The sequence below is a fragment of the Prosopis cineraria genome, unplaced genomic scaffold (genome assembly GCF_029017545.1).
Source record: "Prosopis cineraria cultivar Desert tree isolate PC_DT_omini unplaced genomic scaffold, ASM2901754v1 PC3, whole genome shotgun sequence".
Lineage (NCBI taxonomy): Eukaryota > Viridiplantae > Streptophyta > Magnoliopsida > Fabales > Fabaceae > Prosopis > Prosopis cineraria.
This window is the reverse complement of record NW_026555334.1, coordinates 18,430,655-18,445,242: the sequence shown is the minus strand read 5'-3', so window position 1 is coordinate 18,445,242 and position 14,588 is coordinate 18,430,655. Positions and strand designations below refer to the sequence as shown.

Genomic DNA, 14,588 nt, shown 5'->3' with positions numbered 1-14,588 from the left:
TTCAACTAAATAATTATGATTTAAACACATCCAATCCAATCAATATATTAAAATTCAAAATTCCTCCTAAAACTAAAAGGAAACTAACTCCTTTTAATGTGTGTGTGTGTGTGTGTGTGTGTGTGACTGCACTCAAACTATGAAATTTGATTTCATTGCTCTCACTCTCAAGCAAACGTGTCAAGTTCTGATCAAACTAGACCTCAGGAAGCTGGGCCATCAATATTTGAAATTAATCAACGTACAGATTTTGGACGTGAAATAATTCAAGTTTTGCTTCTGGATAATCGAGGCAATGATCATTCTGTCCATGCATCAGCCAACGAATTTGAGACATGTTTGAAGAAGTAGAAGACGATGAAGAAGAAGAAATAAATCATGGGAACCATCAAAATCAGAAGATAACTGAGAATCTTGAAAAGGTTAGAATTGAAGCGTCAACAGTGTGTTCGATATGTTTGGAAGAGATTCTGGAAGACACAGTTCGAATTCCTAAACCTTGTGACATATCTATCACCATAAGTGCATCAAGAAATGGCTCAACAAGCACAATACTTGTCCTTTGTGTCGCTACAAGATTATACATACAACAAGCTGATAGTGTTTTAAATTGATTCATGATACAGAAAAAGAAATCAAATAACAGTAGTCTTTTATTTATTCATTTATTTATTTCCAATTTCAAGATATAATTTTTTTATTTATTTCTTGATTTATTATGTTCAATTTTTCCTTGCTACTTTATTTTCTGTTGGTGTTCTTTGTTGTGGCTAGAAAATGGTTATGGTTCATAAAAGCACGGCTTGTCATAGTATCTACATTACATACAGATCAAGATTTTATTTCTCGATTAATTTAATCATAGGGAATAACAAGTTGTTATTTCAAGTTTTAAGATAAAGATTGGCATTATTTCTTGTTTTGATCGAATTTGGATTTACTTAACATAATATGCACACATATATAAGGTTTTATAAAGTTAAAAAGCATTTATAAAATCTTATTTGCAAGTTGGAAACATGACAACAATATCTAAGGTTTTAGGGAGAATGACAAATAAGAACCTTTAAAAAATATCAAGGACTTCTTACAATTGAAATTTCAGAAATTTACAACTAGAACTTCAGAAATTTACAACCCAAAGGTCTTTATCTTACACTAATTTCCTAAAAAGGTCTTCAATCGTCATTCTCCCAAAGGTTTTATTCATACTACACATACAAGGCCCAACTGTGCACAAGATGCACATCTTATTATCTTGGCAAGAGGCAGACCATACAAATTACATAGAAAAGCCTGACCCAACATTATGTAATACGGACTAAGGACTCTAATTAAATCTATACATAGAAAACCTGACCAACATTTAGAAGACTCTCATGGGGCACATTGAAGATCACACTGTTCTCCCTGCAAACCTTCCTGAGGAATGCATATATGTAATCCACAGCAATTTTCTTGTAGAATCTTGAATCCCTGCTTGCTCTCACAACAGTGTTCCCTAGTATGTGAACCACTCCAGCATCCCTGCAATTGTTCAGGAACTCGAGTTCGTCACCGTCAGTCTGGCTGCTTTGTTGACCAAAGGACCTGACTGTGTTAGTCACACGCGATGGAGATCTAGCCGGCACGATTAAATCCACTGATGACATTGTTGGATCCATATCAGATGAAGCTGTGTTGTTGTTGCTGTTGTTATTCACCAGACCATTATCTGTTGTTTGCCTTGTCTGCTGCTGCTGCTGCTGTTGCCCACATGAACTGTATTCCTCATCTGAGTCTGAAAATCCTTCCATCATAGACTCCAGCCGAACAAACATGAAAAGATTATCAAACAGTTTTTTCTCAAAATTGTCATCCTTTTTATGCAGGTCTTTGTAACCATATCGTGCTACGCATCGAAACATGTGGAAATTCACCGGTCCTATCCGCTTGACTAGGAATCGCTCTTCTTCAGGGACAGTATACACAGGGAGGTATTTCACACATACAAATACAACTACAGAATGGATGGCCGGTAGGTTGGTGATGAAGTGAGAAAAGATGTGAGGTACTCCACGTGCAAGCTCTGTGTAGACTAGTCCAATCCCCGGGACACGAACAAGTCCTAAACCTGGCCCAAGCCCAAGAATCCATGCCATAGATACTCTACTATGCACTTCAAACTCGTACCTCTTGACTGTGCCATAGTGCCAAACATACATAACTAAAAGAAATGCTCCAGCAATTACAAGGGGAGCCCACCCACCTTGGTTCACTTTGAAAAGTACAGCAGAGAAGTAAGTGCATTCCACGATCAACGATAAGATAGTGAAGATGACAACAAGAATCCAATGGCAGCGCCACACCAAAATCATGATTAACATCATAAGAAGTGTTGTAACCAGCATCACTAGCACAACTGCAGTACCTGTTGGGACAATGACAATTGTACAATTGATTGAAAGAGACTGAAAGGAACAAAAAGGAGCAGTGTAATAGAAATACGAGTCAACAAGTTTTACAATGGTTGCTAAATTACTAACTGCTTAAATAAATGAAATGCAGGTGCAATACTCTATAGATCCCTAATGCAATGCAGTATTAGTTGAGCTAACAATGAGACAGGGCTCTCAATTTTGATACATTCATCTGTGATAAAAGCTGGTAGCATTGAATATAAAGATGAAAACAGTTATAAATAAACGATCACAAATCTTAGAAAACGTCATGTTTATAGGGGGTGAAAAGTAGCATAATATGTTGTGTAGTTGTGGTCAAGGCTTACTGCTTTCTAGTCAATGCAATACTTCACTATTTTCTCAAACTTGTTCAAGTTGCTTAATTAGCTGGGACTTTGGGATGATATAAGGAATAATTGTAAATTGTTAATATCTAACCACGGAATTAGGCATGTGTTCAGGAAACCAGTCAATCCCTCATTGCCAAGGACTTGGTCTGGTCATTCCAATTTATTTTACTTCCTAGAGTAGCATCTCTATAATTGTAATAACATTTATGTGATTTGAACGTCCAAGAAAAAAGATATTCATGCATTTTTTGTCAGATGCCTCCCTCAAAACATTGCATTGTGGACTAGAAAGCATAGCATCAGAAGATGAAACCATTATCACAAGGTACTAGTGTGTTTACACTTCATTTAACAGAAAAGCATAGAAAAATCCGCCTGTGTTTTATAGCCAATCCTAAGCCTAGATAAAGGAGGACGGTTATGTTAGGCCCTCAACAACCAACATAAAACTTTGTTGAATCACACATGGATATAGACAATAGATGTTTCTGTGCTAATGCTAAGTTGTTGCCCGTAAGTAACACGCTGCATGGCTCGAGTGTAGCGATAAGTGAGTTAGGGCTGCTGCATTAACGTCTGGATGTAGTGTTAAATGAGCAAGGGCTACTGCGTTATTCTGGATGAGCGCGGCTAAAGAAGTTAATCCATGTGAGCAAGATCAGACTTGGTACTTGGAATGTTGGGACCTTGACTGATAAATCTATAGAGGTGGTAGGAGTTATGATTGAAAAAAAAAATTAATATATTGTACCTACAGGAGACTAAATGGCTAGTAAACAAGCTAAGGATATTTAAGGTTTCAAAACTCTGGTACATTGGGAAAGTAAACACACACAATGCAGTGGGTATCATTGTCAATAAGGAGTAGAAGAAGAACGTGGTCAAAGTTAACAGATTTGGGGATAGAATTATTTCCTTAAAATTGATCATTGGACGGGAGACTATCAATATTGTTAGCGCTTATGCGCCTCAAATTGAAACAAAAGCTAGTCTTAAAGAATTATTTTGAGAAAATTTGGAGGGGTTGATTGAAAGCATATCACATAATGAAAAAATCTTCATTGGAGGAGACTTTAATGGACGTGTCGCGAGGGAGACAGGTCATTATACGAGAGTGCATGGTGGTTTGGGTTTTGGAGAACTAAATAATGAAGGACAACATACCCTAGATTTCTCTTTGGTGTATGATTTCAAGATTGCTAACACTTGTTTCAAGAAAAGGGATGAACATCTCATCACTTGTAAAAGCGGAGCTTCAAGGTCACAGATTGATTTCTTTTTTGTAAGGAACACGAATATAAGACTTTGTAAAAATTATAAGGTGATTCCTAAGGATGCTGTTATGACACAACAAAAGGTCCTTGTCATTGATGTATATGTTATGAGTAAAAACCAAAAATGTCGACAAATAATAACTCCAAGGATTAAATGGTGGCAATTAAAAGGTGAAAAGAGAGAAATTTTCAAGAGAAATCTCTTGGCCAAAGGAATTTGGGAGTGTCAAGAAAGTGCTAATACCTTGTGGGAAGACTTGGCTGTGAAAGTAAAGAAGGTTGCAAGATAAGTTTTGAGAGAATCAAGAAGTTTTGGTCCGAGAGATGAAGAGTCTTGATGGTAGAATGATAGCGTACAGGAAAAAATCAAGTATAAGGAGTGTTTCAAAGCCATTCATTTGTGCAATAATGATGAAAATTGGAAAAAGTATCGTATGGCTAAAAGGAAAACTAAGAGGGCCGTGAATGAAGCTCGTTCTAAAACATTTGAATTATTTTATAATGGTCTTGGGACAAAGGATACAGAACGAAAAATTTATAAAATTGCTAACAGTAAGGAAAGAAAATCAAGAGATTTGGAACAAGTGAGGTTTATAAAAGATGAAGAGGGAAATGTTTTGGTCACAGATAATGACATTAAAGACGGATGGGAGTCACACTTTTTTAAGCTTTTCAATGATGATGGAGGGTTGTCAATTAACTTGGAAGATTTAGTAACCTCTGAAAGAGAGCAAAATGTGTCTTTTATCAAAGAATACGAGCTTGGAAAGTGAGAGAAGCTCTTAAGAAAATAACAAATGGTAGAGCCAATGGTCATGATTGTATCCCTACTAAAATGTAAAAATGTTAGGGTGAAGAAGGAGTGTGGTGGTTAACTAAGTTATTTAATGAGATCTTACAATCTAAAAGAATGCCGGACAATTGGAGGAGAAGCATCTTAGTTCCTATTTATAAAAATCAAAGAGATATTCAGAATTATGCTAACTACAAAGGAATTAAACTTATGAGTGATACTATGAAATTATGGGAAAGAGTGATTGAGTAGAAGTTGAGATTGGAAACTGGGATTTCGAAGAATAAGTTTGGCTTCATGCCAGGGAGAGCGACTACAGAAGTGATTTATCTACTAAGGGAATTAATGAAAAAGTATCAATGTAAAGGCAAAGATTTACAAATGGTTTTCATTGATTTAAAAAAAGCTTATGATCGTGTATTGAGAGAAGTACTTTGGAAGGCTTTTGAAAAGAAGGATGCCCGAGTTGCCTATATTCAAGCTATACAAGATATTTATGAGAGGGCAGCAACTAGTATAAGAACGCTTAGTGGTGAAACAAAAGATTTTTCTATAAAGATTAGATTGCATCAAGGATCATCTTTGAGTCCTTATTCGTTTGATCTAGTGTTAGATGTTTTGACTAAGCATATTCAAGAGAAAATTCATAAATACATGCTTTTTGCGAATGATATAATTCTTATTGCAGACACAAGAGAATAAATAAATTGTAAACTTGAGTTATGGAGGAAAACATTGGAGTCAAAAGGTTTCCATTTAAGTAGAAGTAAAACAAAATATTTACACTGTAATTTTGATAAGGGATCAATAAATAGTAACTTGGGAGTGAAATTGGGTGATCAAACCATACCTCAAATGAAAAAGTTTAGATATTTGGAAGCGATTATTCAACAAAATGGAAACATTGACGGAGATATTACACATAAGATACAAGCGAGGTGGTTTAATTGGAGAAAGGCTATAGAAGTTATTTGCAATCGTAAGGTACCTAATAAGCTTAAAAGAAAATTTTATTGAACTGCTATAAGACCAATAATTTTATATGATAGTAAATTTTGAGCTTTGATGGGACAGCGAAAGCATAAAGTTGGAGTGGCAAAGATGAGAATGTTGATATGAATGTGTGAATATACACGTAAAGACAAAATTCAAAATGAGCGAATATGGAAAAAAGTGGATGTGGCACCTATTGAAGAAAAATGGTAGAAAATCGTTTGAAATGGTTCAGACATGTACAAAGAAGACTACGGGAGGCACCTGTAAAGAAAGTAAAATAGATGACTTTGAGCCCTGTCAAGAAGGGTAGAGGAAGACCGAAGAGCACACTTTTGGAGGTTGTTGAGCGAAACCTTTTAATTAATAATATTCCTAAAAATTTAATAAATGATAGAGCACAATGATGTCATATAATCCATGTAGCCGCCCCACCTAGTGGAATAAAGCTTGTTGGAGTTGTTGTAATAGAAAAGCATAGAAGTTGACCCAGATGGAATGTTAATAACTTAAAAGGCATAGGGCTAACTACTAAGAACTTAGGCATTTTGACATTTCAGTCATTTGATAACTACAATGGACTTACTATCAATCCTCTGTTAAAAATTCAGATGCAGCACACATCTTACAACAGGAATCATATGACACATGTCTAATAACAATGAAAAAATTTACCATATGCATTTCCAATCTGGATTTGATTTTCAAACCCAGCTGTAACAGCGATGCAGAGAATCATAAGGATCCAATTAATATCAGGAACATATATCTGGCCAAGGAATTTCTTTGATGTATGTATAACTTTCACTCTTGGGAAACAACCATGTGCACAGGCTTGCTTAATAATTGAATAAGTTGCAGATATTGTGGCTTGGCTGGCAACTATAGCTGCTGCTGTTGCAACAATAAATACTGGCCAATATATTCTTTCTGCAAAAGTAAGGACAGTCAATATCTAACAAATAAATAGAGTTCTCATTAAATAATCATCAAATTACATACTTCCTTCCTAATTGTTGGTACAGTATTGGTTTATCTTTGTTATGAGTCCCACATCAGTTGTATCTCAAACTAAACAATCTCAACTCTATTAAAAATGGATGTAATGCAAGTCTTTCCTAAGTATCTTATTTTTTCCTTTATTTTATTCTGCACAAGAAGATTGCAGTATGCCTGAGGGAAAAAATATATATACATGCTTCCTTCTGGATATTAATTCAACATATACTACTCCAATTCCTGTTATAAGACGCCATCTAAAAGGATTTTTTAGTCCTTAATATAAGGCATATGATGGGGTATTAATTACATTTTTCTAACATTACCCTTATTTAAACTCATTAACTATGAGAAAGAATTAATACAAATTTGAAAATTTTTCACTTAAATGGGGGTAAGGAAGTTTATTCTATGTTTAGACAAAATTAATGACTTACCCACCTCTCTTTGATTCCGGTGAGCTAATTAGAGATATCTTATAATAAGGATTGGAGGGAGTATAGGCAGTTAGAGGTGCCTTGTACTAGGAACCGGAGGGACCATATAAGATGGTGCTTTTATATAGGACGCAAGGCATAGACTTCCAGCAATAGGAAATGCAAGAAAACAGATAAATCAGGTTGCTACAGTCAGTGTAAGGAGCAGCCTAACAACAGACTAGATAAACGGCAGAACAAAAAGAATTAAATATATCCAGCCATACCCTCCTAAACGACAGAGATAAAAGGACAAATATTGGTGACATTTCAATATACACAATATTTCAAAACCATTTCAACCGTAACAGTATGTCAGTCTTCGTCCCCCCTCCAAGTTCTACCCACCACATGTTTTAACAGAAATCAAATAAAGAAATGTCAAAATCATGCCCCCAACTCCAAACAGAAATGGTTGAGAGTACGAAAGTGCTTACAACTCATTTCATGCCTTGCAAGTAACTTATGCTCAAGCACTTTAGGCCATGTCTTTCAACTTAATTATTCAAATGACATTACTAGTTCACTACTCGGGTCTCTAAAAATTTCACTATTTTGTTCAGTAATAAAAAGAAAATATAAATTACTCACTAGTCACTAGTTAACAATATTTTAAATGTTACAACGCATAAAATATGTTAAGTTTCGGTAGGCTAAAGAATATGCTAAACCTGGGATAGATTTATAGAAAGCATCCGGGGAATGATCCAAGTGATTCATAAGGTAAGCAGCTTGTCCGGAATAGGCTAAAAGAAGGCAAGGAAACACAAGTAGAGTAAATGCTAGCTGTACAGCTGTAACTGGAAAATGAGATAGGTCAGCAAATAGAGCCTCTGTCCCTGAAATAAATCATAAGACGTTGTCAAATCCAAAAGAACTATTTACTTTATTAACTGTTCTAAAGTACAATGAGTAAATAAACGGTTGCTGCGATAGATGTACCTGTTATGCTCAACAATATACCCCCTAGGGAAGTCCAACCATCTGTTCCACCTCTTCTAAAGTACCGATAGATATAAACAGGATAAAAAGCCTTTAGAACACTGCTGTCATGTTTCCAGATGTTGAAAATGCCTATGCTTCCAATCAGGAGAAACCAAAGAAGGACAATTGGAGCAAAGAGCCAACTAACTCTATCTGTACCATAATGTTGCATGCTAAATAACCCAACCAGGATTACAACAGCAACCACCACAACTACACCTGCAGGTCAGATGGAACAAAGTTTATTAAGACTCTAGGGACTTATGACATATGGAAACCTACAAGAACTTGCAGGAATTAGGTGGAATAGAACAAAATGTTCCCCTTTTAGGGATAAGACCATACCGCTACGGATGTCAGGGTGATTTACCTTAATGCCACCAGCAGCTGATAAAACTGTAAAAGAAGATCTAGTTATGTATCTTTTTAAAAAACTCAACATTTTCAAGATGACAAACAAGAGACTAATTGCAGCAAATTCTTTTTTTTTTTTTTTTCTAGAGCCTTTAGCAATTCTCCTTTATAAATGATTGATGAATTGAAAAAAGGAACCGGAAACAAATTCTTTGATATAAACCCATCGTAATATAAATTCTCTATTATAATTTGTAAGTAATAAAACTTGGTAACACCAGGACCCAACAACTCATCATCAAGGTAATTCTTAGAAAAATATGAAAGGAACATATTTTAGCTTAGAAGCTCAATAAATCTAAAACTTTATAGAAGTTAAAAGATCTGAAAGACAAATTAGCTGAACTAAGTCAACACAAGCAATGTGTGAAATTTTATTCAGGTTCTCTTGCTTTCTCATTGAAGATACATCCTTTCCTAGCCAAAAGCACAACAAACGGAGTTAAGAGTTCCAAAATAGTGAAGCTCTTCCTTGACTTATATTTGAAACTCTTCCTTGAACTATATTTAGACAATAAATTTATTATTTGATCCTCTTCCCCCTCGGCATTTTCTTAGTAAGCAACAAAAAAGAAATAGAAAAATAAGATAACATGAGATTGAGATGTTCAGAGAAAGCTAGTGAGGGGCCAAAAAGACATGATCGGAAAGGAAATCCCTTCTGCCCCTCCCAAGCTTGTTCCTACATCCACATCTTGGCCAACTAATTATAGGTTATATCACTTCTGTATTTTTGCCTCATCCCATCAATGATTTTGGATTTTTAAAGTCAGTGAATCTACGTACAACATATATAAGCATATATAATGGTAAATAAAGTACTAATCTAAAGCCAGATGACAGTTACAAATGAATGAGAAATTTAAAAAAAAAATGTAAACCAGATCAGCTGCACATAAAGTTATACCAGATATAGCTGGAGTAAGAATTCCATCTCCAATAACCATGCAGGTGCCAACAAGGACAAGAATAAGAATAGCATTTTTCCTGAAAGCCTTTTCTTCTAACCATCTCTGTGTTTTTGCAGCAAATGACCTTTCATGGATGGTAGACCGACTATAAGTCGTTAGCTCCTCATCAGTACGATGTTGATTAGGAATTGTTTTTATCTTTGCATGTCTGCAAAGCAATGAATAAAGTGCAAATGTTCCACCTGCTTCACAAATATGTAAGTTCAGAAAACATAGGGGTTTATTAGCGTCCAACTGACTTATCTGTCTATGACATGGGTGACTTACATCCAATACGATATAACAGAGCCAATTACACAAAGTTATTGAGATATCCATTTAGTTATCAAATATAAAGTATCTTCACAAACTCAGACCCGTTTATTGGAGGGAACATTGGGGAATCACAGTTAGAAGAATGCTTTTACAAGAATGAAAAGTAACTCCAAGATATGCCCCAAAGTTTGCACCGTTCAAGGTACAAACATAATGATATTTTTTCATTTTCCCAAAACAAAACATGCATGAGAGAGATTATTTTCAGGCAAGCAGAAAAACTTTTTGCAGTGACAAAAAAAAAATAACTGATGTAAAAAAATAGATATAGATATCTTGTGAGGAATAACTTGTGACTTGCGAGGGAGGAAAAAGGTTCATTGATAACCTTGAAAAGTATAAAACAGAACTGGTTGGTATGGCAACTAGTTGCAAAAATAATAGCAAATCTTTCCTTCATCCAATCTTAAGTATCTTAAAGAACAAAATATACAAAATAATACATACCTTGGCCATTGTCATTTGCTCTTAATACAATGAAAACATATTTGACGAGTGGTACCAGAGTAAGAGAGTATATAATCAAAGAAAGAGCTCCAATCACATCCTCCTGATCTTCCACTCCATGGGGAAAGGTATTGTAGAAAACATACAAAGGTGAAGTTCCCAAATCTCCATAAACCACACCAAGACTCTGATATGCAAGCCGCAGAAGCAACAGCGCAGAAAATTTCTGAAGAAATTAAAACTAGATTAACAATATTTAATGAGATGTTATAATTTCAAATACAAGCTATAATAAATTCCTTCTGGATCTGTACAAGCAAATGGGGAGATCTAAGTTAAAATCCATCAATAAGTGACAAATAAAAAACAGAATTTCTTTGTTGAATACACATTGAGGATGTACTTGAGTTTCTTTCAAGCAAGCGAAGTAAAATTGAGAACTCAAAGATTCTTACTCATAGGCCTCCACGCTATGAAGCATGGATATTTCAAAAAAGTAAACGTATCAATATTCGATACGTATCCGATACAATACTTGTAGGATACTTCTGCATACGTATCCTATATTCTAACATTTGTATATGACTTTTTTCTAATAATTTTTTACTATATCACTTAAAAACTTGAAAAAACATTTAATATTTTAGTTAGTTACTATAAATATCCTTATATTACTTTAGAAATTCTTGTTTAGAAATCAAAATATCCATACTTATATCATAAAATATTGAAATATATATTATAAATATTCCCATACCTGTATCCTAAAATTTTGAAAATTTGCTGTATCCCTGTATCTTGCGTGATCGTATCGGATACTTGTATCCATATCTATACAACCTAGCCTTCAAGTTGTGGGCCCATGAGCACTCCATGTTCCTATCTTTTCACAAGAAGATTCTTACTAACAGGCCCCTAAGTGAGGAGTAGTGAAGGTATCTAGTCTATCTCTTGAAGGCTGCATGAGCCTAAGGTTGAAGTTACTACAGGGACCATATGAAGAGGACACAACCATTATGAGTCATGAAACCAGCCTCCCCTCAATCCCTGTTGATAAAGGATAGCTTAGAGGCCCTCAAGTGGGGCTCCTACAGGGATGCCCATCAAAGGTACTTGCCTTCAAGTTTATTTCCCTTAACTTCTCAAAGGCTGTCGATCAGATTTGCCAACCCTAGAGCAAGACTTGGTTGGTACACTTAATCGAATGAAAAATGAGAATAAAAAGGTGATCTTGTAGATAAAAAATCATCAGTGTGTTCATACCATATAAGAGCATGATTAATATTGCAGGAAATGGGAAAAAAGGCAATCACAACGCCAAACTGGTCCTTTTAGTTTATTTTTTTTTTTTTCCTGTTATGGTAGAAAGTAACTAACAGAATCCCAAGTGGGGCGCCACTGGGAAGCGTATATAAGAAATTTTTGCCATCTTTCTTCCTTTTCTTCCTTTCACCTTTAAACGGTAGCAGAGATAAAGTTTCACTCGGAACTTTTACGACCTTAAAGGTGTAGGAACAGTGAAAAACAGTTTAGATATTTAAAAAAATATATATATGTATATATATACACAGTTCTATGCCACTTCAGGTAGTTTACTTTTGTGCAGTAGCAAGCAATCTAATATAGAGTAACATGTCGTGGTTTCCTCAAGAAAATTATTCCGAACCGTGTGCATGTGAGCAACAGAATCTTAAATGAGAAGTTGCAACTTACTTTTTCTCTGTACATATTTCTGAGCCTTCCTGCCTCTTCATCCATAGGTTGGTCGAGTTTCTGATCCAATACCCACATGCTACCTTTGGTTTCACTGTCTTCATTGGCATTTAATCCTGAAGCCATTTGTATGATTGTATCAGACTTAATCCGCTACCTAGTGTTATGCCCGTCTTCCTCTGTCCTTCTGAAGGCAAAATTAGGAGCGAGACTTTCAGCTTTGCTTCATTGGAAATCCATGCTCAGTACAACCGCTGATCGAATTGAACAACAAAACCTGCACAGGCGGCCAAAATTGGAGATTTGACGGATTTATATTACTTGCAACAAGTCAATACTCAATATGGATAAACAAACAAAACCAATTTCAAGAATCCAGATAAACTTCGACGTTAAAGTTCAAACAGACTAATAGCTTTTGACCATAAATAAATACATGTCAGCAAAACCAGAACCGAAGATACTTGTGAGTTCAACAGAGAAGGCCGAAGCAGTTTGAGCACCAGGTATGTACTGATTTCAAATTAATAACCAAGAACCTTGATCAAAAGAGCAGGAAAACCAAGTTTGACCCATAACAAGAACGGGAAAAACAAAGTGATAATCGTTTCTTGATCTCTTGCCAGCTACTGAAAATACACAAGTGGGGTCGCGTGGAGAAGAGGGTTCGTCTCAGCCACAAGATAGAAAAATCCAGCTCAATTCCACATCCTCAAGCATCAAAACAAGAAGATGAACAGTAAACCACCCAACCTAGTTGGTTTCAGGAGAGCAAAATGGAAGAGAAAAATATGAACACTGCCCGAAAAGTAGTTGTTTCCGCGAAGCTTGGTAGTGTCATTCAGCCTCATCTCTCGCGTTGTGTTCCACTATAATGGAATTAAGCGGACAAGAACTTCCACCGCACCATAAGCACCAAGCAGAGTTTTGGTCACATTAATGATGATTGGTTTTGTTGCCGCCGAGAAAGGGAAAGTATAATTTCTCGTTTAATTTGAAGCGGACAAAGATTTTGACACAAATATGTACCGTACGTGAAAATTTAATTATGTCAGCTAAGGGATGCTGGATGACCAGGCTGAAGGGGAGGATTCTTTTATTTTTTGGGCCAACTTCTACGGGAGGATTCAAATCAGGGTCTAAAATTGAAAATGCTTATTTTAGTCAACATTTGAATCTCAATTTTGTTAATTATCCCAAAATATTTGAATTTGACAAATTAAATAGAGTTCCCAAAAATAAATGGTCTTATTTATTATTTTTAAATATTATAAATTTTGTATTAATATTAATAACATATTAATAAATTCATGAGTTTTAAAAAATAAATCATACTGTTTAAATAACAGTAAAATTTATTAAAAAAATTTAAATTTAGGGAAAAACTTATATGCCTATTTATATATGTAAGTAGACTGTGATAGAATACTTTATGGACAACCAACTACTCAAATATTTTTTTCTATTTTAAAATTTAAAATATATGTTTTTTAATTATCAAGCACTTATCAATTTGTAAGGAAGTTGGTCCAACTTAACCAGTGGTCTTGAGTTAACTTACACAAAAATATACTCCCTTCATTTAAAAATATAATACATTTTTGAAATGTTAGATGTTCAAAGATATAAGACATTTTTAGTCTTTTAAAGTATAATCATTGTATTTTTTTTTCAAAAGTGCCTCTACTAAATAAGTTACTTAATATTTATTTTAGGATGAAACACTCTATTAAATAGAGGTAAATGTAGAAAAATAGAATTAATTTGAAAGCAAGTAACTACTTTATTTAAGAGTGAGATTCAATTAAAAATATCTTATATTTTTTAACAGATAAAGTATGTTTTTTAAGAATGTGTATAGATAGATGAAGAAATGCAATTAATACAATATAACATTAAAGGCATTGCCAAATTTGTTCCTAAAGCTTGATAAATCTTTGAAATTGCTGTAGTAAATAATGATATACTATAAAAATGTTGATAAATATTGCTTTAACTTTTTGAACGAAGATATATTCTCTTTATTTAAAAATATAAAGCATTTTTTGAGAAGTTAAATTTTTTAAAATGTAAAACATTTTTTGTCTTTTGATGTGTAATCATTGCTTTTTTTTTTCAAAAGTGTCATTATTGATAATGACTTTATATTTATTGTAGGATATTTAATAAGGGTAAATATGAAGAAATAAAATTAATTTAAAAGTAAGTAACTACTTTATTGAGGATAAAATTTAGTTCAAAATGTCTTACATATTTTATAAGAAGGAGTGCAATAAATCAAAATAATTTTTCTAGAAAAACATAGATTTTGAAAAGAAGTGATAAGTATATATTAATTATGCAAATAAAAGCTATAGTTAAATCTTTTATGATTACAAAAATATATATTATTAGAATGGATCATAAAATTTATAAAGA

The 14,588-nt window shown here is 34.2% G+C and overlaps 1 protein-coding gene across 7 annotated transcripts; it reads right to left on the bottom strand.

The window, feature by feature from the left end:
• Nucleotides 1–1,065: 1,065 nt before the first annotated feature.
• LOC129304786 (potassium transporter 11-like) lies at nucleotides 1,066–13,145 on the bottom strand. Of its 7 annotated transcripts, none has more exons than XM_054944577.1 (9): nucleotides 12,607–13,145; nucleotides 12,171–12,447; nucleotides 10,458–10,683; nucleotides 9,632–9,880; nucleotides 8,656–8,706; nucleotides 8,269–8,529; nucleotides 7,998–8,165; nucleotides 6,527–6,781; nucleotides 1,066–2,410 (listed from the first exon to the last, which is right to left on the bottom strand). In XM_054944577.1, exons 2-9 carry the CDS (start codon nucleotides 12,294–12,296, stop codon nucleotides 1,341–1,343), a joined length of 2,406 nt encoding a protein of 801 aa, XP_054800552.1. In that variant the 5' UTR covers nucleotides 12,297–12,447; nucleotides 12,607–13,145; the 3' UTR covers nucleotides 1,066–1,340. The 7 variants fall into 7 exon arrangements, with proteins under 7 accessions (XP_054800552.1, XP_054800551.1, XP_054800554.1 ...); XM_054944576.1 differs by having other exon boundaries at nucleotides 12,635–13,145; XM_054944579.1 differs by having other exon boundaries at nucleotides 12,685–13,145.
• Nucleotides 13,146–14,588: the final 1,443 nt, after the last annotated feature.

Bases quoted from the DNA above. Each gene is read 5' to 3' on its own strand.
- LOC129304786 (XM_054944577.1), bottom strand. From the start codon at position 12,296: ATGGCTTCAGGATTAAATGCCAATGAAGACAGTGAAACCAAAGGTAGC. The intron at 8,707-9,631 runs GTATAACTTTAT...CTTCTTTTACAG, and splicing joins TCTTACTCCAGCTATATCTG to TTTTATCAGCTGCTGGTGGC. The intron at 6,782-7,997 runs GTTTAGCATATT...TTACTTTTGCAG, and splicing joins TTTCTATAAATCTATCCCAG to AAAGAATATATTGGCCAGTA.